This window comes from Esox lucius, chromosome 10 (assembly GCF_011004845.1).
Source record: "Esox lucius isolate fEsoLuc1 chromosome 10, fEsoLuc1.pri, whole genome shotgun sequence".
Lineage (NCBI taxonomy): Eukaryota > Metazoa > Chordata > Actinopteri > Esociformes > Esocidae > Esox > Esox lucius.
The window spans coordinates 14,002,172-14,029,930 of record NC_047578.1 but is presented as its reverse complement, the minus strand read 5'-3'; the positions used below and the strand labels follow the sequence as shown (position 1 = coordinate 14,029,930).

Genomic DNA, 27,759 nt, shown 5'->3' with positions numbered 1-27,759 from the left:
CTCAGTTGCCAAACATATTGTAGTGACTTTGGTAAGGCCACTACTCGCCCCTTCAAATGGGATATCCTAAGGTCGTGGGTTCGAGACACTGCCCGCCAAACGCTACATTGGTGTCAGGAGTGGGACTGGCCTGAATGGCCATCGGAGAGGCGTGTCTCCGCGAGGGACTTGGTATAGTAAAGCGTGAGGACACGCTCTCCCGTTTGGTCGGGGTAGTGTAGCGACCTTGGTAAGGCCACTACTCGCCCCTCCAAAATAAATCTCCCTATTTAGGGCAGTGTGTAGTGCACCCACCTGGGGAGCTGAAGGTCACAGGTTTGAGACACTGCCCGCAAGACTCTGCAATATTTATGGTAATAGGGGCAACATATGAGTGACTAATCCATTTCCAAAAGAGTAGTAAACAGATTGTACTAGTACAATAAGTTGACTGAGTCGAGTAATAGCTGCAGCCCTTACACTCATAGGACTAAAGCATGTTACAGTGGGGAGAAAGAGTATTTGACACACTGCTGATTTTGCAGGTTTTCCCACTTACAAAGCATGTAGAAGTCTGTCATTTTTATCATAGGTACTCTTCAACTGTGAGTGACGGAATCAAAAATCCAGAAAATCACATTGTGTGATTTTTAAGTAATTAATTTGCATTTTATTGCATGACATAAGTATTTGATACATCAGAAAAGCAGAACTTAATATTTGGTACAGAAAACTTTGTTTGCAATTACAGAGATCATACATTTCCTGTAGTTCTTGACCAGGTTTGCACACACTGCAGCAGGGATTTTGGCCCACTCCTCCATACAGACCTTCTCCAGATCCTTCAGGTTTCGGGGCTGTCACTGGGCAATACAGACTTTCAGCTCCCTCCAAAGATTTTCTATTGGGTTCAGGTCTGGAGACTGGCTAGGCCACTCCAGGACCTTGAGATGCTTCTTAAGGAGCCACTCCTTAGTTGCCCTGGCTGTGTTTCGGGTCGTTGTCATGCTGGAAGACCTAGCCACGATCCATCTTCAATGCTCTTACTGAGGGAAGGAGGTTGTTGGCCAAGATCTCGCGATACATGGCCCCATCCATCCTTCCCTCAATACAGTGCAGTCGTCCTGTCCCCTTTGCAGAAAAGCATCCCCAAAGAATGATGTTTCCACCTCCATGCTTCACGGTTGGGATGGTGTTCTTGGGGTTGTACTCATCTTTCTTCTTCCTCCAAACACGGCGAGTGGAGTTTAGACCAAAAGGCTCTATTTTTGTCTCATCAGACCACATGACCTTCTCTCATTCCTCCTCTGGATCATCCTGATGGTAATTGGCAAACTTCTGACGGGCCTGGACATGCGCTGGCTTGAGCAGGGGAACTTTGCGCGCGCAGCAGGATTTTAATCCATGACAGCGTAGTGTGTTACTAATGGTTTTCTTTGAGACAGTGGTCCCAGCTCTCTTCAGGTCATTGACCAGGTCCTGCCGTGTAGTTCTGGGCTGATCCCTTACCTTCCTCATGATCACTGATGCCCCACGAGGTGAGGTCTTGTATGGAGCCCCAGACCAAGGGAGATTGACCGTCATCTTGAACTTCTTCCATTTTTAAATAATTGCACCAACAGTTGTTGCCTTCTCACCAGGCTGCTTGCCTATTGTCCTGTAGCCCATCCCAGCCTTGTGCAGGTCTACAATTTGATCCCTGATGTCCTTACACAGCTCTCTGGTCTTGGCCATTGTGGAGAGGTTGGAGTCTGTTTGATTGAGTGTGTGGACAGGTGTCTTTTATACAGGTAACGAGTTCAAACAGGTGCAGTTAATACAGGTAATGAGTGGAGAACAGGAGGGCTTCTTAAAGAAAAACTAACAGGTCTGTGAGAGTCGGAATTCTTACTGGTTGGTAGGTGATCAAATACTTATGTCATGCAATAAAATGCAAATTAATTATTTAAAAATCATACAATGGGATTTTCTGGATTTTTGTTTTAGATTTAGAAACTTTGTTTCAGGCTGCTTCCCATCATACACCAAAAGACAAATTCACATTTTGGTGGCACTATAACCTAAACCACAAGGCAAAATCTATATTCTAGACAACATAAAATGTTTATTTGTGGCCTAGTTATAGTTTGGATCATCTACAAATGGAGAAAAGTCCTAACCACTGGCAATCTACATTCAATCTACAGGTCATCCAACCAAATTCAGTGCAAGAGCTGACCGAAGGATGCTCATAGAAGTCTCTGAGAAGCTCAGAATAACATCAAGGGAACTACAGGCCTCTCCTGCCAAAATGATTGACGTTGCATGAGTCAACTGTAATAAAGACTGCACAAACTTGGCCTACATGGGTGTTCCGGAAAAAAGACGCCTCTGCTCTCAAAAAACAATATTAACAATCAATCAATCAAAAGTATTTCTAAAGCCCTTTTTACATCAGCAGATGTCACAAAGTGCTTTTACAAAACACCCGGGCTTAAACCCCAAGGAGCAAACAACAGTAGTGTAGAATTTCAGTGGCTAGGAAAAACCTAAGAATGCCAAAATTTAGGAAGAAACCTAGAGAGGACCCAGGCTCAGAGGGATGACCAGTCCTCTTCTGGCTGTGCCAGTTGAACATATTAAGATTACAATTGGAATAATTAATACATGCATGTGGCCAAACAGTGAATCAGGTGGCTGCAACTCAGTACATAGAGCATGCCGACATGTTCAAGGTGTTCAGTTATTTCCAGCACCTTTTTTTAATCCAAGAATTCAGGTGAATCCATTGGCTGTGTTCCACAATCTCTTTGATCTGCCGTGGAAAACCATCCATGTGTTCTTCATCCCAGTTTCGAAAAACAGGATACAGGACTTCACCGTGAGCAGGCACCTTCAGTGTAGCTGGTTGAGTCTGGACCTGGTAGATGTAGCGCAGAGTGCTGACTGTCCCAACACCAACCTCATCTTCTAAGTCACAGTCATCAGCGTTGCACCTGCCCCTTGCATTGTTGTTGTGCCGAATGGTGCTAAGCATGGCCTCATTCCTGGCTGAGAGGGTCAAACACGGGCTGTACTGGCAGACGCAGCCTTTGTTGACTGGTGCTGGGGACTTCTATTGTTGTAGAAGCTGTCCATATTTGTCTTTCTGTGCCTTTTCCACCTGCACTGCCCAAAAGGGTATTGCCACAGTGTCTAAATGATAGATCATTGAGAGCCAGGCTTTTCAACAGAAACACAAAGTTACCCTATTTCTTGTACTATTTACTCTTTATTCTTTGACCTTTACTATCGGTTCCTTCCAGTCTCTGATCACCTAAGGCCTTGGGTCTAGCAATTAAGCGAGATGAAACGCTGTACACTAGACACTAGCTGTGGGTGGTCAAGAAAACACAGCGTTAGGTTCGTTAGAGATGGAAGGTAAGTTGAACAGAAATTTACAGCAGTATGCAATGAATGGCCTTTAGTAAAAACATATTTAAAACACTATTTTGGGTAGATCAATGAGGAAATCTAATTTCATATGATGTCGATTCATATTAATACCCTGTCCAATGTAGCAGTTAGTAGAGCGCGTGGCTTGGGGAGCCAGGGATGTTTGGTTCCCACGGGCCAGGACCAATGACTACAAACATGTAGGCACTCACTACTGGATGACTTATGTGAATATAAGCAGTAGTCGGTTATTTTGTGATAGCATTCACTCCAATGCAGATGAAGCCCTGGAACATCAAATAAGTCCCACATTTCCCTCCTTCCTCGGCCCTCTGCCCTTTGCTTCCAAACCCCCTACTACACACACACACACACACACACACACACACGCCTTCTCTCCTAGGGGGGCTGTTGGTTATTGATTGTGTGGGCGCCAGGGTGAGAGAGGAGAGCAGAGGGGGCTCTTTGTTTCAATACTGCACTCTGACCTCTAACCCCTGATCCCGAGCCTCTCTTCCTCTCTTGCTTTGCCTTCCCCCACCTCATTTACACACCACACCCCACTGTTGCCATGGCATCCATGACCTACGACCTCTCTCAGGGCACCTACATCTGGTATCAATTAAATGGATAGGATCCTTTCCCCCCTTCTGCATCCCCTATTTCCACTGTTGTTTTTGGGAGTCAGTGGGTTTAAATGGATAGGATCCTTTCCACTCTTTACGTCTGCATCCCTCTTATGTTTAAGTCGTCAAGGCCGACAGCATCAAAATGACTGGCCCTTTGATGAAAACCGGGGGGGAAGTCTTAATAAATCATCCAAAACTGAGGAAATGTGATTTTTTTTTATAGTAACACAACAGCGCAAATGAATACATTTTCTCCGCCTAACATCGAAGTAAAATCTCAACAAAAATATGTTCTCCAATTTAATAAAACATTCTAGAAAAGGTCTTAGTGTTGTTCTCCTTGCAAGCAAAGGGTGCTAGAGTAGTGGTGGATGCTGGTCGGCTTTTCCCACGTCTGCAATATGCTATTGAGCCTCCCTGTGTTTTTTGGGGTGCAAAATGTTGTCTTTGGTCTCTGTACATTATAACTTAGGATGTTGGAGTAGTTTTAACCACCCATGTAGTCATCTCACTTATATAGCTATGCAGCCATATTGTAGCCTGAGTAGCTGAAAAAGACCACACATTCGACAATAGCCACAAAGTTGTTTGACGAGTACCATTCAAGTAGGCGACCACACAATTTTATAGACAGCACATGATTGACATTTTCCAGAGTTCCACCAATGGGCAGCCACTCCAGAGCCACTAGTAACCAGAGTTTGGCACTGCGCCCGGGCTGTCTGTAATGATGAAGGACAAAACAGTGCTGTGTAGTGGGTGCTATGTGGGTTGAATGACTACTTACATAGACTACCTGGTTGTAACATGCTTATTTATATACGAGGTAAGACAGACACATTTACTCTGCATCATGTCGTTGGATCCTTACCACTTGGTCAGGGCACATGCATTGAATATTTTGGATCTTTAGTGGAAGAGACTAATTCTCTAAAGGTCGTAGAAAATACTATTATGGAACCTGTGAAAATTATTAGAAGCTATGTTTTCAAAACTCTACCTTTTGTTGCTGAGACAACACAGAGCCTTTTTTTAGAATTTAATTTGAGGACCCACTGACACTAATACATAACGCATCTTTCCAGATCCTTGGATATCTCTTGCCTGCCTTGGTTGACCACCCTCTTCAATTCAAACAGAGTGTCAGAGTGTCAGCCACTTGGCAGAGGCAAATGGATGCTGTATGTACCTGGAGATGTAAGAAGTTAATTGAGCTGTCTCACCTGTCCCCTTTGGAGCGTCGTTTCTGTGGCCCCTTGGGTCTCTTCTCGCTGCCCACACACTGTGCTCCTCCAGGCCCAGTCACTGTGACAGACTCTAGGCCTTTAGATGACTTTTTGAAGGTAAATTCCACCGCCTCGCCCTCCTTCAGGCTTCGGAAGCCCTCCATGTGCAGCTTGCTCTGCGTAGGTGAGAGGGCAGATGGGACAGTTAAGGATCAGGGCAAGAAAACCATAGCCCTTCATGTGTAGGTTGCTCTGTATAAGAGTTCAAGTTAGAAATTGACAAAATGGCATGAGAACTGTTCTAGACGAGAGACCTTCCCCAGTAAGGGAACTGGGGAATGAATGGCCTAGAAAGAGAAAACACAAAAGGGCCCTTCTGTTGCTATACGCAGTGTGACTGTATTTTCTACCTTATTCCCTGTTTGCAGATCATTTTAAATGGATTTTGCTCCAGGAACCCAAACCTGGTCAAGAAGCAAGGACAAAAGAGGCTTCAAATACATTTTGATTGGCCATTATTTTTGCATATATCAAGTCTGCTCTAGCTGTGGTCTACTGAGGTGATTACAATTTCGAGCTGTTCGTTAATTGGGATTCTAGATGCATACATCAATGTTCTGCATAGGTTTGAATACATCAATGGAAACATCCAGGCCCTCTCAGGGGCCAACAGGGGCCAACCCCCTCAGCCAATCCAGATTCCAGTCCCAAAACATCAATGACTGCTTACCACACCCCTCCCCCTTCAGAATGAGTGTGCGTGTGTGTGCGTGTGTGTGGACAGTGTTACCCCTCCCCCAAGCTAGTCACAGCATTCCAAGCTCTAAACCCCTCCTCTTCCTCTCCACCTTCACACACACATACACACTAGCCAATATATTCTCTAAAAAGGACTCCATCTAGTCAAGTCTCAAACTGACCACTGCTAAAAAAGCTGGGAAAAGGAGGATGGAGAAGGAGCGGGACGTGCATTCTTTAGATAGCTACACCACAGACACAAAGAACGGTATCTAGAATGTATGTGACCAGTTTGAGAAAGACACCTACAGTAAAGGTTCCTCTTCAATCCACTTGAAATGGAAGATTTAATTTTGTTCTCATCTAGTTCTTTCTTCTACATGTACTCTGCAAGGTTACCTATAGCAGTTGGCAATAAAAAGTAAAATAACACTGATCTTGATTTCTCATTGGAGTGTGTGTTGGGGTGTTGGAGAACAGCATTTGATGATGATTATGGGAGGGCTGGGCTGTGGAGGGTCAGTTTATTGCCCCTGCATGCCAACAGTCTTAACCCAGACACCCGTCTCCCTTCTTTGGGGGGGGGGGGGGGGGGGTGATCATGGTGAGAAAGGAATCCACATCATGATGCCCTGACAACCTTCGGCATTCCTCGTCCAGTCTCAACCTCTGTCAGGGGCTGAGCCATCCGGAACCATCCGGAACCATCGCTGACCTCTCCTTCCCCCTCTCTCTCAACAGCTTTTTTTGTGAATGATCAGAGTTCACAACTCTTGTTTTCCCTTTGACATTCTGTCAATCTTGTTCGCTCAGACAAAAATACACCCTTATCCATGCAATCGTATTCATAACAACCCATCATACACACACACACACACAATCTCCCCACCAAACACTCTTCATTCACAGCTTTGCCTGCTCAGTACCAGATCACAACCAGCAGGATTTCCTCTCTGTTACGCTGACAATAGCAGCCATTGTCCAGAAGCATACAGGTCCCCTACCAGGACCTCACGTTGAGGGAGAAGCCCAAATGGCACCATATTCCTTATACAGCCCACTGCTGTTAAACAAGCCTAGTTCACTATATAGGGAACGGGGTACCAGTTGGAACACAACTTGAACATGAACAATCTCCAATCCTCGAGAACCACCCAGGGTCATAGGGGAGGGGAGCCCCAAGAGGTCTTACACTCAACGTTATTAACTAGAAACTTCCATTTCCTAATATCCAATCCCAGTGTGGAAAACACAACTTACAAATGGACCCTCCACCAACCCACCGAGTTTGGAATGGACTTGCATAGATAACCAACAAGCAACTATGGCACTGTGAACCACTGGGTTGCTGTCTTTGATTAGGCCAATTCATTCAAGAACCGAGGAGGGGGGAATGATCTCTGAAGGAAATCTGAGAGTGTCTTTGGCGTCTAGGTTTCTGTGAGGGCGTGGGTGGATTACAGGTAGGGTGCGTGTTTGATAACCAAGCATTTGAGTGTGAATCAGTTGATTCCTTACTTTGATTATTACATGTACGGGAACAAGGCTGAGAAATTTGAGTAGAGGACTCTGGCCCCCAGGTTTACAGAAGGTAGATAGCTGGGCAGGGTGGGGCCACAGGCAGAGAGGCTGGGGGTCAGGGTAATGCTGGGCTAGGAGTGGGTGGGCTGCCACATGAGAGGCCAAGTCCCCTCATGTTTAAAGGACTTTATAACAGGAAGCAGGATTGGAGGGGACTGAGAGGAATGAGCGTTATCTCAACTTAAGACTAACCCCTGTCTCTCTGTCTGCTCCTTTTAAGTCCAAATGCTAATATTAGCATTTTTGGACAATTCTCCATGCAACTCAATCTTCCTGGTTTGGCATGTTTAAAATGGTATGCCTAAACTATCTGTTGGGGTCTGTCAGGTCTGACATCTTCCTTAACTCAGACAGGACGGGGGAGATGACAAGACATCCCTGGCCATCCTGGTAAGCCTACTGAGGCCTGGTTGTCTTTAACAAATTCTTATCGCCAGTTTCATTTGAAAAAGCACACCCTGGAGTCATTAGGCTGTGCAATGGGATGGTTAGCATTCCACTTGATTCCATTTGAAACCAAATCTGGATTCCCCCCTTGGCGTTACCCTTCTGTATTTCCTACATTTTGTATAATTTCCCCAGACATTTATTGCCAGCCTTTTTAAAAATGTTGCCAATAATATCTATTGTGCATGATTTTAAAATATGGTGGCGAAAGAAGTAGACAACTTTTGTGTGTGGATAATGAACCCACATCCCTTTGGTTTAAAAATAATAATAAAAAATAAGGACCTCACAAGATACATTAGTGTAAACATTTTGTTAACAACTTCTTATACTATTTCTGAATGTATTTTAGCTTAGCTAAATTTGATGTGCCCCAAGTTACTTCTAAATGCTGACAATGGCATGTATGACACACATATATATATATATATATATATATATATATATTCACAATACCAGACAACAGTTTGGACACACTTATATATAATCGGTTTTGAGCGAATTGACGTATGGTGCTATTTTCGATTTATAATATGTATAATAAATAAATATGAATAGGTGTTGCCAATCCTATCTATTTGTTTCAATGCTCAACTAGAATCAGCTATTTCTGTATGGATGTTCCTGTCGCCATTTGCACAAAATATGAGCAATTAATTTGTTGTGAAATTGTGCAGTAAATCACTATAAACAATGGTCGATATTCCTGTATATTTAAATTATCGATACATCTCTGATAATCAAAATAATACATCACAATCGTGAACAAATTATTACAGTAAAAACACATCAGATAACGGCAGAAATGGATTTACTGGACCTCACGAGCAGATTCGAGCTCGAACCAGGCCTTAATGAAAAACATCAATATCTCACTCGTATCCACGAATAACCTCACCTGATGAACGAACACATCCACAGGCTCCTCAAGCGGTGTCCCATCTCTGCTGGTCATTGACAGGAACCCGAACCCCATCCGGACGTTGAACCATTTACACACGCCGCTGCCACGAGACGAACCCAAATCCTTCTCGGAGCCGGTGGCTTCCTCCTCCTCCGTCTTTGCACAGCCCCCTTTAAAGAGATAATGTTGTTACTCAATCAGTTAAGAACATATAGATTGTAATATGTTTTGGCAGCCCCTTACTCTGTTGTTTTTCAGCATCAGTTCTTTGGTTCCACATGAAGAAGGCATTTAATGCGCTGCATAATGGAAAGACCTCGAAAGCAGCGCAGCAAGGAACACATTGCCAAGGTGTAAACAATGTTGATATTCCAAACATTAATTTTTTTACGTTAAGGAATTTAAGTTTTAAATTCGAAATTACAAAATATTATATCGCCTCTTTTTAAAGTTGTTTTAGAATTATAGAGCAAAAATGCCAAATTGTCGTTATTACTATTATAATATAACAAAGACGATTAAAAAATACATTTATCGAATAAATATAATATCATAAGTTATATCACGCATAGACTCAAACTTGTTGATTTAGAGAAGAATAAATCCCAGTCACCTGAGGGATTGGCAGATAAATGTAGCCTAAATAAAAGTGATACATTTTCATTCCACAAAGAGCTATTTGAACATATGTTAATACATTTAAAGAATTCTGAAAATATTCAACTTAAATATGCAGCAACGAATTAAAAAGTTAGCTATAACCAACGTATGTCTCCTATCATAATTCTTCCTAAAAATACAAGGAAAGCACTAAAAAACATTGTTTTATTAGGTCCCAAATCGAAGAACAAATAATTAGATTATTTTGCAACAAACTTTGCTGACTCTTTCTTCATATCTAAACACGGATTATCAATCTACCTGTAAAATGATGTTCGGAATTAGAGCCCATCCCGCTCCTTTCCCGGGTAGTCAATATTTTAATCCAGGGTTAACGTGCCCTCTCCTTCCCCATTCCCCTGTCCTGTCCACCACCAAACCTTCTCCACTCAACAGAACACTTTCCCGAATACAGTTTTACAAAGGCGCAGAAGAAGCATGGAGCAGCAGTGGAGAGAGACAAAGAGGGCTGGAGATACTTTCGCCCTGACAACCAGTCAGACTTCTGGGAAGCATTTCTCAAAAGAATCTCGAAATCTGAAAGACAATGCAAGGAAACCCAACCCGCCCTCTTTTTGTCTCTTCTCCTAAAGAGACCTCTCCATCGAAGATCTTCAAAGAACCTTTGGAACCATTGAAACCATTGCATGTAGCCTACCTTCTGCCATGGTTGGGGGTCCGGGGTTTCCTACAACTCCAGAAGAATCAGGCAATAAACGCTGGTTGTATCCACAACATCCATACACGTTTTTTTTTATATTCCCTCTTTTTTTTAAATAGAGTAGACCTATTTTTCTCCTGATGCCTTGCACAATACAGAAACCGAGCCCTCCGACCCTCCTACCTCAAAAATCAACCCCCACCTATTCGGTCAAGTCCACCACGTGACGCTCAATCCCAATATTCTGGTTGATAAATAAGACATTCCACCGTGATGGGGCCCAAATTCGCCATGCGACCAATCAGCGGTGAGGACCACCTAGCTGAGAAGCAGGGCCTTGAGGGACCCCCACCCCCTGCACCCCCCGCCCCCTGCCCTGGACAGGAGCGAGCCACAACCCCCACCGCCTGGAGCATTTGAATATGCGGATAGTCAGTCACTCGGGTGGTTTCACGGAAACCATTCAAATTAAACCTTGCCCTTCCACATTCCACACCACCATGTTTGAAGTTAAAAGGAAGGATATCTAAAAATCCAGTAAAAAAAAAAAACTTTAATATTGTATTTTTGTTTACTGCTTCCACACACGGACTCACAAGAAAAGTAATTAAAAAGTGCATATAAACTAAAAATAATAGTTTTATATGAGAAAAATAATAATTTATCAATGGACGTAAAAAAGCGAACCTACATTGGCAAATCTTACAAAATATATAGGATAGGCCTTCACGCATTCACCTTTAAAATGTCATTTGAAAATTGGTAATACCACGCATTTTAACGCATAACAGGCATCTACACACTGTAAACAAAGGACACAAACGTGTCTATTGCGGTATTCGTTTCACACAACACTTCTGTGAATTATGCTTTTATAATTGACATAACTTGTTTGTTATGGCTTGGTGCACAGGTTGTGAAATACCGTTTAATTGACTGGTTTTCATCAGGATCGCTGACGGATAATGAATATGACCGTAAACAGAGGGGTTGTGTTGCCTTGTGAGAGGGGGAGGGTCTGTCCTTATAGGCTATATAGGACAAGCCATGAGATATCCACATTATTTCCGATCGATTGTTATAACAGGCCTAGTGCTTTCTCAATATTGGTTTACTGTAAGTCTAAATGGAAAACAAATCCATGTTGAAATATAGCCTACAACTTGCTTGAAATGAATCAAGCACAATTTGTGAAAATTCAATAAAAAATGCTATTTTAAGTATATAAATGGGGTATAAGTAGCTACACTTTAGAAAAAAAGACTTTAAAATAAGACTACCACTGCAATCCTGTATCCTGAATGCGACCATTCCCCCTGGTGGGCACTAAGATGACGAAACATCAATAATGGCAAAAAGCTGAGTAACAGAATACGTAATCATGTGTGAAACGCGCGTGCTCAAACAAACACACACACACACACACACACACACACACACACTCACACATACACACAATAGTCCTACTTAAAAGAGGCATATATTTAAAGCTAACAGAACAACACAATTTGGATCTTTTGGTTTGGGACACATTTCAGAAAGTAGCATAACGGTACTCTTCAAAAACAACACTATACATGTAGGTCTGTTTTCTGACTTTACACAACTTGATCTAAGGGTAATTATGCCCTCAAAACACAAAGGTTAAAGGAACACCTCTGAAGCACTTGAATAATTAGAAACGATGAGTCAGTCCCCTTCACCCGATCGGCGTTTTAACTCAGCAATCAACGCTTTTCAATGGGAGCTGTCATGACATTCACAGTGTAGGTGCCATCCGATTTTTATACACATCATGACCTCTATAAACTAGAAGGCACAATTTGATACGAATCAATTAAAAGCCTGCTAAATAAAAGATTGCTCTATTGTGTTTTGGGAATGAGCGCCATCATAGCCTGCTTGATATTCACCAAAAGTGACTGATCAGTCTGACTCAAGCGCATCAAGAAAACATTGTTTCTTTCTCGTATACATTGAAGTGGAAACAAAAAAGGCAACCGATTGTTTTGAATAGGACAAGTTGGCCAGCTGGTGCGCAGAGCCATGCGGGACCCTTCTTCTTTACATATAGGCCAACATGGCCACGTGTGACACCTGTGAGATAAAGCGTCCTTGTGGTGAACTGGAAGTGGAGGAGGGTCTAGTTTGGGATGGACATAAGATCCTCCTTCACCAAACCATGAGTCCTCCAGACTCACCCAGACCGTCCTCACAGGGAGTCGAGGCTATCCACGTTTACTCTAACCTTCTTACACAGTAACAAACACACCAAAAGTATGATTCATTACAAATGTTATTATTAACGAAATATATTTTTGGACGAACATTTTAAACAACTAAAAACTACTATATGTGACCTGCTGCCATAAAGGACAGAAAAGTAATGTTTAGTAAACTGTTTAGTAAAAACAATTTTGGTATTCAAGCCATGGAACTTATCAGTCATGTAAAAACAAACATATTTCTTTTTTATTTTCATCTCCTTGCTATTCTTGTTGTAGATTTTGTTAATATGAATAATTTTTACTACTGCTATTATTATTATATCAACTTATTGTTATTATATCAACTTGTTATTCCGACCACTGTTGTAATGGATCCATGTGTACTTCTACACACAAGGAGCCAGAGAAGAGTAAAGACTAAACAAAAAAGAAAGAGGGAAATCAAGAAATAGAAAGAGAGAGAGGGATATTATATCCTGCATTGAGAGGGAAAGTGATAAATATTGTATAGAGAGAGAGAGAGAGAGAAATAACTATGGATGGAAACCCAGATAGATACGTGTTAACATATTAAAGCTTTTGGTTTCATTAATTTCTCCTCTCTGGCCTGCTGTTACAACGCAGACTTCGCGTGGTAACCATGGAGACGAAGGGCCCTGGATCTGCCCGTCAGAGCATAAAGAGGGCCAGCCTTATAATGACCCGTGTCACACACGGGGTCTTGGGAATACAATACCTCGACACGTGCTCACTGGTTATACGTACTGCTCACGTCTGCCCCATAAATGTAAAAACTGCATTTCAGCACCTTGGACAGTTCCCATCGCAAAGACAAATCTAATGCCTAAAACCTCTGATGGTTTCTGAAACCTAGATTGAAAACTATTTGACAGAAAAGGCATTCGTATATTGAGCCATTACTTTGTATTCTTACGCATGCTTTAAACATTTAAATCACTTCAGCTTATTATCAAGTAAATTCCAAAGCTACAACACTATTCAATGTATCTATACTTGCAGTTTAAATAATCTTCTGTCAATTGATATTGGCATTTGATAACGATAAGTTCCCATGTCAGAACTTAACCATCCCTTATGGTGGAATAGTCTATCTTTCAATTTATCTTACAATTCAAACTCGTTTTAATGAAGCATGGACTCCCCCTATCTGTCTGGCAGGTGCATAACACGTCTTAATGACCGGTAATTTTTCGAGACAAAAAGGGTCCCGAAAATGGTGAAGGGCTACAATGTCATGTATGTGTCCGTTTGTGGCATGAAAACCAGTCACATTCAGACTTGGAACTTAATGGCTTAATGGTTTGATAGTGATTGTACTTATAATGCTCATATAAACAAAATATCAAATATCCAGCCAAAAACGGGACCCTTGAAACATGATTTGATTAGTTGCAAAAGTCCCCAACCACAACTTAAATATCATCATCACTGAACACCATTGCATCGGTCACTGTCATTCATACCCGAAGGCTCAGATCTTCACCAGGAAATATTGTTTACACCATTATGAGTACTGTACTGAAAATACAGATGTGTCTACAATGCACCTGGGCAAAGAGAGATTTTAGATTTTTGTGTTCACACTATAGCACTAACCACAGCCCCCGGGTCAGTACCGACTTTTCAGGGCTTGTGTCATATTTGTCCGTTAGACAAGGGCATAGGAAAACAAGTGTGAATCCTTGGCCTAGGGTTAAACCGTAGCCTGGTTAAACAACCTTTTGTGTGAAATTAGGCTGAGCTTGCCCATGGCCAGTCTTAGCCTGAGGCCTAATGTCTCTCTCATTCCACTAGATGGTGCTCACGGTTCTTTTACAGTTAGGCAGAAGTGATGCGTTGGAATTAAATAGATGGAACATACATACATACATAGCCTACATACCTTTGATGCATGAAATATATATTCAATGTTCTAAATGCCTGTAAATCTAATTCAATACATATAATTGCTAAATGCTGTGCATGCTTATTATTTCTGAATGACCGGTAAAACAGAAAGAAAGCCAAACTAACAGAGCAAAGACACTGTCAGATAGGAATCTCCATAACGCACATCCTGGTGTTCTGTAAAACACATGGCTATTCAGAATATTCATCTGATTGATTGTAAAGAAGTTAGGCTAGTTGTTAAAAACAAATCCCAGACACCACAATCTGGCAGTGGGTGTGATCCGGGGAAAAGATCCTAGCCATGGGCATCCACTCCAGTTACCAATGCATGCTTCCGGTGTCGCAGCTGTAATCCCACAGCGTGAGTATCAGTCCCCCATGGTTTAATCCTGCCAGGACTGTTTAAAACTAGTTGCATAAAAAGTATTTGTGGTTTTCTCTTCCCCTAGCTACCACGTCCAGAATTCCATGACTTTGTCAATTATATATTCTAAATCAGGGGAGGATGATTCTTTTTTAATGTTCATATTTTATGAGCTTTGAACCTATCATTTAAAGTTTTTATTCTGCTAAAGGTGATTTTATGGCATGGATTGTTGTTGATCTTCCTCTGATTCAGAGCATACAGTGCGCCTTTGCAAAATATTAAGACCCCTTCACTTTTAGTTGTGTCATAACTGATTCAAAATAAATGTTGCTCTCAATCTACACATAATACCCCATAATAACAAAAGTAAAATATATATTTAGAAATGTGTGCCAATGTATTGAAAATAGAAAACCTAAATATCTCATGCACATATGTAATTAGACCCTGTGCCATGACACAATCTAAATTGACCTCAGATGCATCCTGTGTCCTTTGATCGATCAATCAAATATATATATATATATTGAAGCACATTGTCTCCAACTTGTTGAGGGATACATTTGGGTATTTCTTTAAATAAAATTGCTAAAGCATTGAATGTGTCTAAGTAACCAGGGAGGTGAACCAAGGATCCAATGGCCACTCGAGTTTATTTGCTGAGAAGGGAAAGCCTACCAGAAGAACAACCATCTCTGCAGCACTCCATCAATCCAGCCTTTATGGTAGAGTGGTTAACAGGAACCACTCTTGAGTAAAAGCCTTGTTCCGGAAGGTCTCTGAGAGTATGAGGAAAATAATTTGTCTGATGAGAAAAAAATCTAACTATTACGCCTGAATGCCAAGCGCTACATCTAGCAAAAACAAAGTATCTGTCAGGATTGAGGGATGGATGATTGGAGCAAAATGCAGAGTGCAAGGGATTGGAGCAAAAGAAACTGAACCAGAGCGTGAAAGACCTCAGGCAGGTCACACAGTCAATTATTTGAATGTCCTTGAGTGGCCAAGCGAAAGCCCGGATATGAACCCAATTAAAAATCTGTGAGGAAACATGTATATTGTCGTTCACCCATGCACCCCATTTAACCTGACAGAGTTGAGAGGATCTGCAAAGAATGGGAGAAACTCCCCAAATACAGGTGTGACAAGATTGTAACATCATACTAGGGCCGGCTCCAGACATAAGCAACATAAACGGTCGCTTAGGGCCCCTGACTGCTAGGGGGCCTCTGACTGATAGGGAGCCTCCAACTGGTAGGGGAGAGGGGGCCACAACTGACATTTTGCTTAGGGCCCCCAAAAGACTAGAGCTGGCACTGCATCAAACCCAAGAAGATTAGCCTAAAATCGTTGTCAAAGGGGCTTAAGGTTAGGGGTCTGAATAGGCTACTTCTTAAAATGAGTCATTTCGTTGGTGGGGGGGTTATACATTTGCAAAAATCTGTAATAATATGTTTTTGCTTGGTCTTTATATAGGATATTGTGGTAGATGAATGAGGGAAAACAATTATGTATTCAAGTTAAGAATGAGGATGTATCGCAAAAAATTTGCAAAATCATACAAGTTCAATCTTTTTTTATATAATACGTCTCCATTCGGGAGCATATAGCCCATAGCAACAGTATATTTGTTCCACGCGCGCTCTATTTTTCTGTGAGAGCAGTGCGCGGGGTTAATCCCACCCACTCTTTTCGCCCCCGCATCGAACCATCAGCCGCAGCACTGTACTCAGCCTCCTCTTCCTCCACCCTCTCGTTCTGCTGCGAGTGGTGAAAACATAATAAATGTAAAAACAGTCGAACTCAAGGAAGTGATTCTACATCTCGTAAATAAAATAAATCACAACCGCACGTCAATCCAGCGAATGCTATTACATGCCGACCAACTCTAAGGTTCCAGACATTTGATGGATTTTAACAGTATTCTCCCGGAAGAGGAGGTTCAATACATAATGAAGGGGGAGAAGAGACGCGGATGAACAAGGGTTAGCAGTAGCAGGCGAGCGAGGATCCTTTTCAGAAGACAAAAGGTACGGACACAGTTGGGAGTTTCTGGAAGCACTGCGAGTAAATAGATCCCAAGAGATTCGCTTTAAAACACTGCGAAATGCTTTTCTCTTCATTTTATTAGACTATATATATATATGTGTGTGTATTTTCGGCGGTCGAGAAGCATAACAACCATAATATGACGATGCCCTAAATTAATAATGACAGTCAATGTTTATGACAAGCTAACCAGACAGGTATGTTCTTGGTGAATTGAGACTGAATATTTAGCACAAAGGAAATGAAATTAATTCGATCTTTGCGTTAATTTCAGACTTTGAACTCAAGTAACGAAGACTGTCAAACGTAACTCCTATGACTCAACGCACAAACCGCGGAGACTGATAACCTTTTCCCAAAAAAATTCACGGTGTGTATAGTTGAGGACTACACCTGTTGATGGAACAGTCCAACACAGATTTATATACGCTGTAGATTCTACTTTCAGCACCACGGACAGTGACAAAATGACACGTCTACGCAAGAAAGCTTTCATTGCACTTTTCTTATTCACCCTTTTCATCTTCGGGACTATGATGGGCCTCAGGACACTGAAACCCAGCGATGGCTTCTCAGACTTGGCTCCTGGGATGCCAGAGTTTGTGGGGGAGAGAGGAGGCGACCGGCGACGGCCAGTCTCAAACGACATGGTTGTTTCCCCCGGTCAATCGCATTTAGCCAGCGACACCAAAGTCGTCTTTACAAAATCCGACAGTGATTACAGTATATTCTACGACGTACACATATTCTACTACTTGTGGTACGGCACCCCACAGATGGATGGTAAATATATTCACTGGGACCACGTTCTCGTACCGCACTGGGACCCTAAGATCGCTGCTAGCCACGCCAAAGGAAGACACACTCCACCGGAGGATATAGCCTCAAGTTTCTACCCGGAGCTAGGCCCGTACAGCTCAAGAGACCCCACCGTACTGGAGTCACACATGTCGCAGATCGAAGCAGCTGCAGCAGGTAAGATATTTAAACAGCAGCAACCTCCAAAGTGAAACTGTTTGGGTTATAGATCCAGCTCTACATATATATATATATATAGGATCTTTATAGTTAAATAGAGACTAGAACAGTGGCTGATGGAACAGATATGAAAATCTTCCAAGCTATTCTCCCAATCCCACAGTAATTTCAGTACCCAGTTCCTACTCCCATTCAGCATTGAAATATTCTCTGGCGGCTGTGTTGAATTATTTAAATGTGCAGTATAGACAGTACATATAGCATATCTATGACAATTGGTCTGAAAACAATTTAATTTAAATACTTTTTTTTTCCTGATTCTGTTTATGGAGCTGGAAGGACCTACAGTACTGTTGCTGGTTATAGTAGAATGTTTGAAGTGCTGGAAGGAATTCAAAATCAGATGTACTACTTCATGGCTCATTCACCTCAAATTCAAATTGGGCAATCCTCTGTAACCACAAGGAAATATGTGTTTAAAAAAAAGTGTGCCATGTTACCTCAAATTGGCACATGACAATTTACACTTTCACTAATTTACACAATAAAAAATGCATCTTGATGCAAACTGGCAACAAGCCTTGTTTACCTAAATAAAGGTATTAGTGTAAAAACATTCCAGTATGACATGACTTCTGCAAAAGCACTTGTGATAATTGCTGATGTAAAAAGGGCTTTATCATTTAGATTGACTTCTGAAGGCAGATAGCTGACATAATGATAGCGCCAACAGAATACAGTTGCTAATCCTTACAATCCCCATAGCTAAATTATATACATGCATTAATGATTTCCTGTACTTCTAGACAAAAGGTCAGTGTTATCCTGAGCCGCATATTCAACACTTGTGTGAATAGTCATTACCAAAGACTAGCCCTCGTCTCCTCCCCAGGGGTGCTGGTGCTGTCGTGGTACCCACCTGGCGTTGCTGACAACCATGGTGAGCCTTGTGAAGACCTAGTGCCTGCTGTAATGGACGCTGCCCACAGACACAGCATCAAGGTAACTGGTGAGAGAACCGGTATGTTTTACTTTCTGGTGTTTTATTGAATTAAAGAAGGGCTGGCCGCAGGGTTGGGCTGTATTCCATTCCATTCAAATTCAATCGTCACGTGTGGCTATGTTGGTATAGCAGCAATAAGGTTATGGGTATGGGCTACCGGTATGAAAGAAATACGAAAAGTGTGTGGTGATGTTGCTCTGTATAATAACGTCTGCTAGATGATTGAAATGTAACTGTAATTTCGGTGGACTTCTGGAATGGATTGAAATGGAATTGGCTCCAACTCTGGTTGGCAGGCAGTGATGCTTGTTTGGTTGGAGTTTAAGCTTTATGTTTTTCAATCAGATCCTAAACTTTACTGACAAAAACAGCGCTAAATCTAGTGTAACAGTCTGTCAGAGCGTTGAGAATAAGGCCTAAATCCAAGCTAACAGTCTGTCAGGTCACGCAGCGTCTTTAGTACCTGAAGATTGGAGCGGTTGATGCCATTTTGGAAATGTCTAGAACCATCTGTTCTGGCCCACTTTCTTCAGCCATCTCCTGTTTTATTGATGCATACAGAGAAAACACATTTCTTTCGCAACTCACATAACTTTTGGTACTTTACAACAGCATCTTATAATGTCCGAAATGTTTTACAGAAAAAAGACTGTACCCTTTTGTCTTGTAATGTGATATCGCTCTATTGAGTCCTTTAGAAATGTTATATTCACACACACAAACAACCACACACACACATACCAGAAGTCCACAGCATGTTAAATGGGCAATAAACAGAAAAGAAAATGCTAGAAATCTACACATAAAATCATCACTTTTACCTTTACAGCTTATGATCTTCCTTACATTTACTTAATTCAAATGTCAAGCTCCCATTTCAAGAAGATATCGCTGACATTTATTAGGGTAGTGTGAAATAAAAGGGATGATGAAAAGTAGATATTTGTAGGACTTCCAAAATAGTGTTTGTATCTCAGTATGACCTGAGGCTAAAGCTCCAATTTTCCATTTCCACCCAAACACATTTAGGTTAGGTCTTCTACTGGTTCATCTTCATACAATCTGTACTAATCTGCGCCATTTCCACTTCATATGGCCTTTAATATAAACACTGTTTTTCCCCCAGATCACCAAATTCAGATCACCACATTTACATATCACTGCATTAACATATCACTACATTCACAGATCACTACATTCACAGATCACTACATTCACAGATCACTACATTCACAGATCACTACATTCACAGATCACTACATTCACAGATTTCAATGATCACCACAAATAATGCCTAACGTGTATACATTAAACTACTTTAGGATCCAGGTTTTTTTATATGGCTTTATATAACAGTAAGACAATTGTGTCAATCTGCGTTTTTACATCCGGAACACTGCCTCCTGTTTGCAGTTAGCATAGCTATCCCTAAGAGATGAGAATCCCTTCCCACCACACAGAACGATGCCTGAACCAAAACTGCTTCTCCTCCGTCACCGCACACCCAGGAACAGACGCCATCCCTTATGTATTCATCCTAGGAAAGGGACAGCTTCAACAGCATATCAGCTCACTTCAAAACCATCCAAGGAGACACCCCGACTTGCCCGGTGAGGGGGCCTTCGGTCGCTGCGTGCCAAACACTCCGTTGCCTTGGAAACTGTTTATGAAGGCCTTGCAGCCTATTTTTAAGAGAGAGAACGGGAGTGGGTGTTCTATTTAGACCTTCTCACTCCAAATTCATGGCTCCACGGATCTATCCGCAAATTGTTGTGGAGCTGAAGTAGACCCTTCGCTGTACAGCAGTTGAGGGAACATTGTAGTCCTCAGGTAGATTAAACCATCCTCCCAACGCCAGTATCAGCTATATAGAACCAACTGATTTAGGATCTGGTTAATCTACTCCAGGCCCGGGCTGAGGGAGGGCAGCTATCACGGAGTTGCTTGTAGGCCCTGGTCCTGTCGCAATCACATCCATGACACAGTCATGTGTCAGAGCAATCACATCCATGACACAGTCATGTGTCAGAGCAATCACATCCATGACACAGTCATGTGTCAGAGCAATCACAGCCTGTCAATGCTGAGAGAATCCCTGTGGATCGTTCAAGGTGTAGGATGAAATATATTCCTAAAGGGATTTCATCCTCGCTGGATATATAGATTATATATTAGATCTTCACATAAGGCCCTGGTGTCACTGGAGCCTTGGAAAGCACTGTCTCTCAGAGTCAGCAAAGATGGCAGGTCACAGAGAGAACAATGCCTTGGGTAATACTTGAAAGTAGATACGATATTGCCTTTAAGTAGAAAGCTGAGTTGTGGTTATTACCTGGTGCGGAGATGGTTCACCTCAGGGCCACTCAAAGGAATAGAACCTCGAAATCCCTTTTCTTTAAAAAGGAGGGTAGAGGATTACCTTGGAGATGACAGAGAGGGTGATGTCCTGAGCTTGGATAATGGGTATACTCACAGGGACCTAATCATTTCTCTGCTTCAGCGGCCCATTCTTCCTCGTCTTTCTCCTCTTCCTCCCTTTAGTCTCTTTTTCAATTTTTAGGAAATTGACGCTCAGTTCCAATCCAGCCAGTCTGTCTAAACTTAGCTCTTATCATGTGTTCAGTCTTTCCCCCTTTTATACCCTTATGAGGACCAGAAATATATACTTTTTCTGTGGCTAGAAAACCTTGTGTTTTTTTTTTACTTTCTTTGTGTGGATTGATAGCATCCATTCGATTGGTCCCAAAATAACTGGAAGGACACTGGAGTCCATCTGAGTTTCCTTGTATTACCCTGAATTCCCTGAATAAGCCAGTTGGAGGGTACAGTACAAGGTCAAACGCATTAGTTTCAACAACAAGTGCTCTGACACCCACTTCTACTATATTCTAAGAGGCATTTTCCCCTGTACCTTAGCTGGAGAGTGAAATATCAGCAGTCCCTATTAAATCTCTTCACCACTAAAATGACTATATACACTGCCTTTGGAAAGTATTTACACCCCTTCCCTTTCTCTATATTTTGTTGTTATCGATTTCATTCATAATTACATTTTACACATTAATCTACTCACTCATTAGTGTCAAAGCTAAAATGAAACTAAGAAGTCCTGAGAGAATCAGAAAAAAAATATGATTTAGTCTGATAAAACCAATATCAAAATATTAGGCCTGAATGCAAAGCGTCTATGTCTGCCAGTAACAAGGACCCGCTCATCTGCTGGCTAATCCCACCCATTCTTACAGTGAAGGCTCTAAGGAGCAGAGACAGGGTGACTGGTTAGGATTGAGGGAAGGATAAACAAAACTAAATACACAAAGGTTCGTATAAGAACTTGATCAAGAGTGCACAGGTGAAGATTCATGTTTCAGCACAACGACCTGGAGCACGCACCCCAGACCACACTGGTGTGGCTTTGGGAACATCTGTGGATGTCCTTGAGTGGCTCAGCCAAAGCCCAGACTTGAAACCCATTGAAAATCTGTGGGGAGACCAGAAGATCACAGTTCACCGAAGCTCCCCGTCCAATCTGACAGCCCCAGAGGATTTGCAAGGAAGAGTGGTAAACACTTCCCAAATCCAGGTATGCTAATACCCAAGAAGACTCAAAGTTGTGATTGCTCCCAGAGGAGCTTCTGCGCAAAGTACTGAATAAAGGGTCAGGATCATTAAGTACATGAGATTTTGAATTTTTGAATTTTCAATAAGTTTCGACATTTTTGGGGATTTGCCAGATGTGGTGTCATGTTTAGACGGATTGTAAAAAATGAATATAATCAATTATAGATGAAGTCTATGTAGCCACAACAAAACATGATGAGAAAGTGAGTAGGTCCGAATACTTTCCGAAGGCACTGTACAGCCAGTGCTTACCCATCAGCCCATCTCAAAGTCTTGGTCTTATTTAAATTCTTTACAACAATCAAATGGCAATGTGCTACTGTACTAATGAACTGAAATGTCATTTTCATTTTCATTCTTTCTTCATATACTGGACCGTGATGTATGATAATATATTGATTGTCCTCCTTGAATGCTTTAATGATGACTTTCTATTCTGTTCTCGCAGGTGGCGTTTCACATTCAGCCTTACAAGGGACGGACCGACCTCAGCATGCATGACAACATCAAGTACATAATTGATAGGTATGTTGGCTTCCAAGGTACTGTACACCCACTTCCTGTAGTGCCCAGTGTTATACATCCACTTGTAGTCCCCAATGTAATGTAAATCCACTTCCTGTAGTCCCCAGTGTCCTGGTCATCGAGTTCCTGTGGTCCCTACAGTCCTGTACATCCACTTCCTATAGTCCCCAACGTACCATTCATCAACTTCCTCTAGTCCCAACAACCTATACATCCACTTCCTGTAGTCCCCAGTATCCTCTACATTGACTTCATGTGGTCCCCACTGTCATGTACATCCTTTTCCTGTAGTTCCCACTCTAGTCCAACTGTCTCTACCCCTCAATTCAATCTGTTTATCTTTCACAGCTTTTCTCTCTTCTTTCTCCTCTCTACTCTCATACTCATACAGATTGAGTTTCTTATCAGTCACTCAAAGCTAAAAGGGCAGAGCTCTAGTTTGCATATTAATGTCCAGTGACACTGGGATCTGGAGAAATCTGAGTCCTCTTCCAGTTTAAAGAGGAAAGGAAGGAAGTAAGCAACAGATAGTTTAAATATGCATTCCTGTAGTGTTCTAATTAAACCACAAGTAGCCTATTTCTTGACTGTATCACTTTTACTTTAATTTTTAGAGAATTTCTCTAATGGCTTGATTATTTATAGTGCTACCAAAAGATGTGTGCATGTGGAAAGAGTTTGGCTTTGCAACACACCAGGATCTAGGTATGCTGTCTTGCCAAAACCAATGGTTGTTGTAATGTAGAACAAATGTGAATCAATGACGGTAAGGCTGCAGAACATAAACAGAACTGGGACTAACAGAAACAGAAAGACAAATAAATTCTGGGTTATCATATGGGGTGTGACTGTGACCCACCTGATCACTGGTCCTACCTCGAGGCATCTGCTGTTTTTGAGTGATAGTTAATGTATCTTATGCTAATTGAATGGTGATGATCGTGATTGAGGGCAAGCCTTCTATATCAGGTTGATGAGTCAGATATTACAGCTGACTTTTGGACAACTGTGTTAGCCATCTGCCTGAGAGAGAATGAGCTGAGACTGAGAGAGAAGAGTGTGTGGTGGGGTGGGGGCGGGGCGGTGCGGGGGATGCATTTCTAAAAGCTGATCTTTCTATATACAATGTTCGCATACCCCAAACTTGCTCTTGAAAATAATAGCACCATTTCACATTACAGGATATTCTACAGTCATCTGTCATTTTGCCAGTTTAACAATGCTTGCGTTGGCAGAAACGTGATGCTTTGGGCCAAGTGTAAAAAATATGCCTGTTAAATCGGTAGTGGAGAACTGACCTATGCAGTAAAGATTTTTTCTTGCTTGTTCATGTCTTTTCTGTAAAAGGAGCATGATTCGAATACGGCAACTTCATTGGTAGCTACAAATGTAAACAATTAATAAACCAACGAATATGTTTACCTCGTAGGTATGGGAACCACGGTGCCTTCTACCGCTTCAAGTCCACCACGGGGCGGATCCTTCCACTGTTCTATGTCTACGACTCCTACCTGACACCGCCTGAGGCTTGGGCCGAACTGCTCCACCCTGCCGGTGCCCACACCCTCCGCGGCACGCCCTACGATGGCATCTTTCTCGCTCTGCTTGTCGAGGAACGCCACAAACACGACATCTTGGCTGGTGGCTTTGACGGCATGTATACTTACTTCGCCTCCAATGGCTTCTCCTTCGGCTCCTCTCACCAGAACTGGAAGGCGGTGAAAGCGTTCTGCGACGGAAACAACCTGCTGTTTGTGCCCAGCGCCGGGCCGGGATACGTTGACACCGCGGTGAGGCCTTGGAACAACCACAACACGAGGAACAGGGTCAACGGACGCTACTACGAGACCAGCCTGCAGGCGGCGCTGTCAGTGCGGCCGGAAATTGTGACAATCACTTCTTTCAACGAATGGCACGAGGGGACGCAGATCGAGAAGGCGGTGCCGAAGAAGACAGTGACAAGGCTGTATCTAAACTACCAGCCGCACCGTTCAGATCTGTACCTGGAACTCACCAGGAAGTGGGCGGAACACTTCAACAAGGAGAAAGACAAGTGGCTCATGTAGAGGACCGAACTGGGTTGACAGGAATAACGCTTACTGGAGAAACTTTGACTAAAGAGCTCTTCACACTCCTGAGCTTAGTCAAACGGAGGCGAATTAAATCAAGCTGTACTCAACTGGCTTGGTTAGTGGTTACATACCCAACAAAGTTGCTGAAACATTGCTGAAAACAACAATGTGGAAAGAAAATAGCCGAGCCAGCTAGTTTGGCTTGGAATGGCACAGTAGTATGAAAGGTAGTAGAGGCGTCACGACGGGATATTCTGAGGTGATGTGCTAGCACTGTTGTCTGCCTTTTAATTGGAACTGACACTCCTCACGCAGTTGAGTATTAGAAACAATTCCATCTGGTCTATAACATGACAAAACTGAGGTAACACTAAAGCCTGTGGCTTAAACCTGTCCAAATTATTTGAGCTACACAAGTGTACAGGGGGAGGGGGCTTTTGGTTCATTTGGCATTTAGGGGTACATTCTGGATTGAACTGGTCTGTGTTCACCCACTCTTGTGAATTAAACATTCTAGCCTTTTCCATTGATGTGAATTTTATGATAAATTGTTTCTTTCTTTTAGGAGCTAAATAAACACCTGTATTAAGTCTTCAAGAGATAAATAGAAAAAAAGAACTTCACTTTTTTCATTTACTCTAAGTTATTTTGTAAGTACCACAATACCTTTTACATTTCAATGGCTACAACGGCAAGAAGTTGCATATTTTAATCGACAAGGTGAAGTTGCATATTTTAATCGACAAGGTGAGGTGACACAATATTTTGCATAGTGTAGGCTAGCAGTTCGTAAAGCAGAACCTGAACCAAAAACGGGTCCCCTAAAACTGTACTTAGTCCATTTTGTATACATCCATAATGTTTGAAATTCCAATTCGCACAATGTTACAAAAGTGTGAGTGCTTAAGGTCCCAGACTGCGTCTAAGTCTGTTACTGTTAAATGAGTGCTGTTGTGATAGCGTCAGTCACGATAAAACTACCGTGGTTGTGTAATGCAGCTGAGCTTTCAGTCTTTCTGACATTGAGGACATACTCTTTTCTGTATTACTTTGAAATCATGAAAAATAAAAATGGTTTTGTTAACCAATTCACATTGTATGTGTTTGAAATAGGCGGTGTGTGGCCTCATCAGGGCAAATATTTTTTGCCACCTCAGACAGACAGTACTTCCTCCGAATCTTCAATGTGTTTCAGATTGGGGCGTCAGACCAAATGTTCTGGGACAAAGCCTGTGCTGCAGCAAGCTCTGCCAGAATGGTCATGGTCCTTGCCAGGGACGTTGCTAGGCCTAGTTTAGGGGGGCTTTAGAAAAACTGCGTGTTTCACAGGCTCCTGTTAGTTTGGATTTGAAGTGAACTTAATGCAACGTATTCTTCACAGGAAGGGAGATCTGGTTGTTAAATTTTTATTTTTTGAATTGATGGGCTAATAACTAAATCTGTTTTTGAAATCCATCCATCATCGATCATCTTCCGCTTATCCGGGGCCGGGTCGCGGGGGCAGCAGTCTAAGCAGGGATGCCCAGACTTCCCTCTCCCCAGACACTTCCTCCAGCTCTTCTGGGGGGACACCGAGGCGTTCCCAGGCCAGCCAGGAGACATAGTCCCTCCAGCGTGTCCTAGGTCTTCCCCGGGGTCTCTTCCTGGTGGGACGGGACCGGAACACCTTCCCAGGAAGGCGTTCCGGAGGCATCCGAAACAGATGCCCAAGCCACCTCAGCTAACCCCTCTCGATGTGGAGGAGCAGCGGCTCTACTCTGAGCTCCTCCCGGGTGACCGAGCTTCTCACCCTATCTCTAAGGGATCGCCCAGCCACCCTGCGGAGAAAGCTCATTTCAGCCGCCTGTATCCAGGATCTTGTCCTTTCGGTCATGACCCAAAGCTCATGACCATAGGTGAGAGTAGGAACATAGATTGACCGGTAAATCGAGAGCTTCGCCTTGCGGCTCAGCTCTTTCTTCACCACGACAGACCGATACATCGACCGCATAACTGCAGAAGCTGCACCGATCCGTCTGTCAATCTCCCTTTCCATCCTTCCCTCACTCGTGAACAAGACCTGTTCACGTACTGTTTTTGAAATGATTCAGAGAAATCTTGCTTAGAAACATAATATACTGTACATGTTAATTTACTATAAACTATAGTTGACTGAAGTATTTTGGCTACATAGTACAGCTGTTTTTGTGACTTTTGTTGGTGTTAAATGGATGAAGACAGAGTGGGCTAATTTATTTATTTAGATAGAATTTAAGTCATATTAGATCTATGTCTAACATAAACTATGAGACAGGTATACTTTTAGCCAACCTTGACCAAAAATAACCTTATTTTGATAGATTTTACATGTATTGTTACTTTAAAAATACATTGATGCAAATATGTTGTGGGTAAATATGTTATGCCCACGCCCCCCAAAACGAGCCTTAGCCCCCCCCATCCATTATGTTATAGTGACGTCCCTGGTCCTTGCCATAACACAGCACCAGCAAACTCTCAGTTCACATTAATTGGCATGCGTTTGCAAAGGCTGACAAATGTGGATTCTTGTCTTTTGATCGATTTGATGAGCTCCGAAAAATACTTGATTTCATTGGCCAAGAGATCTGAATTGGCCTGGCTGTGGGAATGCAGCCTATTAAACCTGAGTAGAGAGATAAAGCTAGAGAAGAAATGTAAATCTGTAAACACAGTCTTAGAAACTATGTGCACAGCACTGAGTCAGCCCAAAGGACAGTCCAACACCTCACTAGAAAGGCTGCTCTG

The 27,759-nt window shown here is 42.4% G+C and overlaps 2 protein-coding genes across 6 annotated transcripts in view; one reads left to right on the top strand and one right to left on the bottom strand.

The window, feature by feature from the left end:
- lin28a (lin-28 homolog A (C. elegans)) overlaps window positions 1-24,424 on the bottom strand; it is a 30,203-nt gene extending 5,779 nt beyond the window's left edge. Inside the window, exons 1-3 of one of the 4 annotated variants that reach the window (XM_020049996.2) lie at window positions 24,344-24,424; window positions 8,913-9,088; window positions 5,246-5,424 (exon numbers count right to left, since the gene is read on the bottom strand). In XM_020049996.2, coding sequence (XP_019905555.1) covers window positions 5,246-5,424; window positions 8,913-8,990 — 257 coding nt within the window. In that variant the 5' untranslated portion in view covers window positions 8,991-9,088; window positions 24,344-24,424. Of the gene's footprint in view, window positions 1-5,245; window positions 5,425-8,912; window positions 9,089-9,161; window positions 9,253-9,839; window positions 10,180-10,236; window positions 10,401-24,343 lie in introns of those variants that run through there. The other 3 variants (XM_010873578.3, XM_020049995.2, XM_020049994.2) reach the window with 3 other exon arrangements.
- si:ch211-30b16.2 (glycoprotein endo-alpha-1,2-mannosidase-like protein) lies at window positions 16,491-25,515 on the top strand. Of its 2 annotated transcripts, XM_010873446.3 has the most exons (5): window positions 16,491-16,775; window positions 17,069-17,769; window positions 18,665-18,774; window positions 22,845-22,921; window positions 24,351-25,515. In XM_010873446.3, exons 2-5 carry the CDS (start codon window positions 17,262-17,264, stop codon window positions 24,985-24,987), a joined length of 1,332 nt encoding a protein of 443 aa, XP_010871748.1. In that variant the 5' UTR covers window positions 16,491-16,775; window positions 17,069-17,261; the 3' UTR covers window positions 24,988-25,515. The 2 variants fall into 2 exon arrangements, with proteins under 2 accessions (XP_010871748.1, XP_019905552.1); XM_020049993.3 differs by having other exon boundaries at window positions 16,491-17,769.
- Window positions 25,516-27,759: the final 2,244 nt, after the last annotated feature.

Coding starts and splice junctions, on each gene's coding strand:
- si:ch211-30b16.2 (XM_010873446.3), top strand. CDS start 17,262: ATGACACGTCTACGCAAGAAAGCTTTCATTGCACTTTTCTTATTCACC. Junction 17,770..18,664: donor GATCGAAGCAGCTGCAGCAG/GTAAGATATTTA, acceptor TCTCCTCCCCAG/GGGTGCTGGTGCTGTCGTGG. Junction 22,922..24,350: donor ATCAAGTACATAATTGATAG/GTATGTTGGCTT, acceptor TTTACCTCGTAG/GTATGGGAACCACGGTGCCT.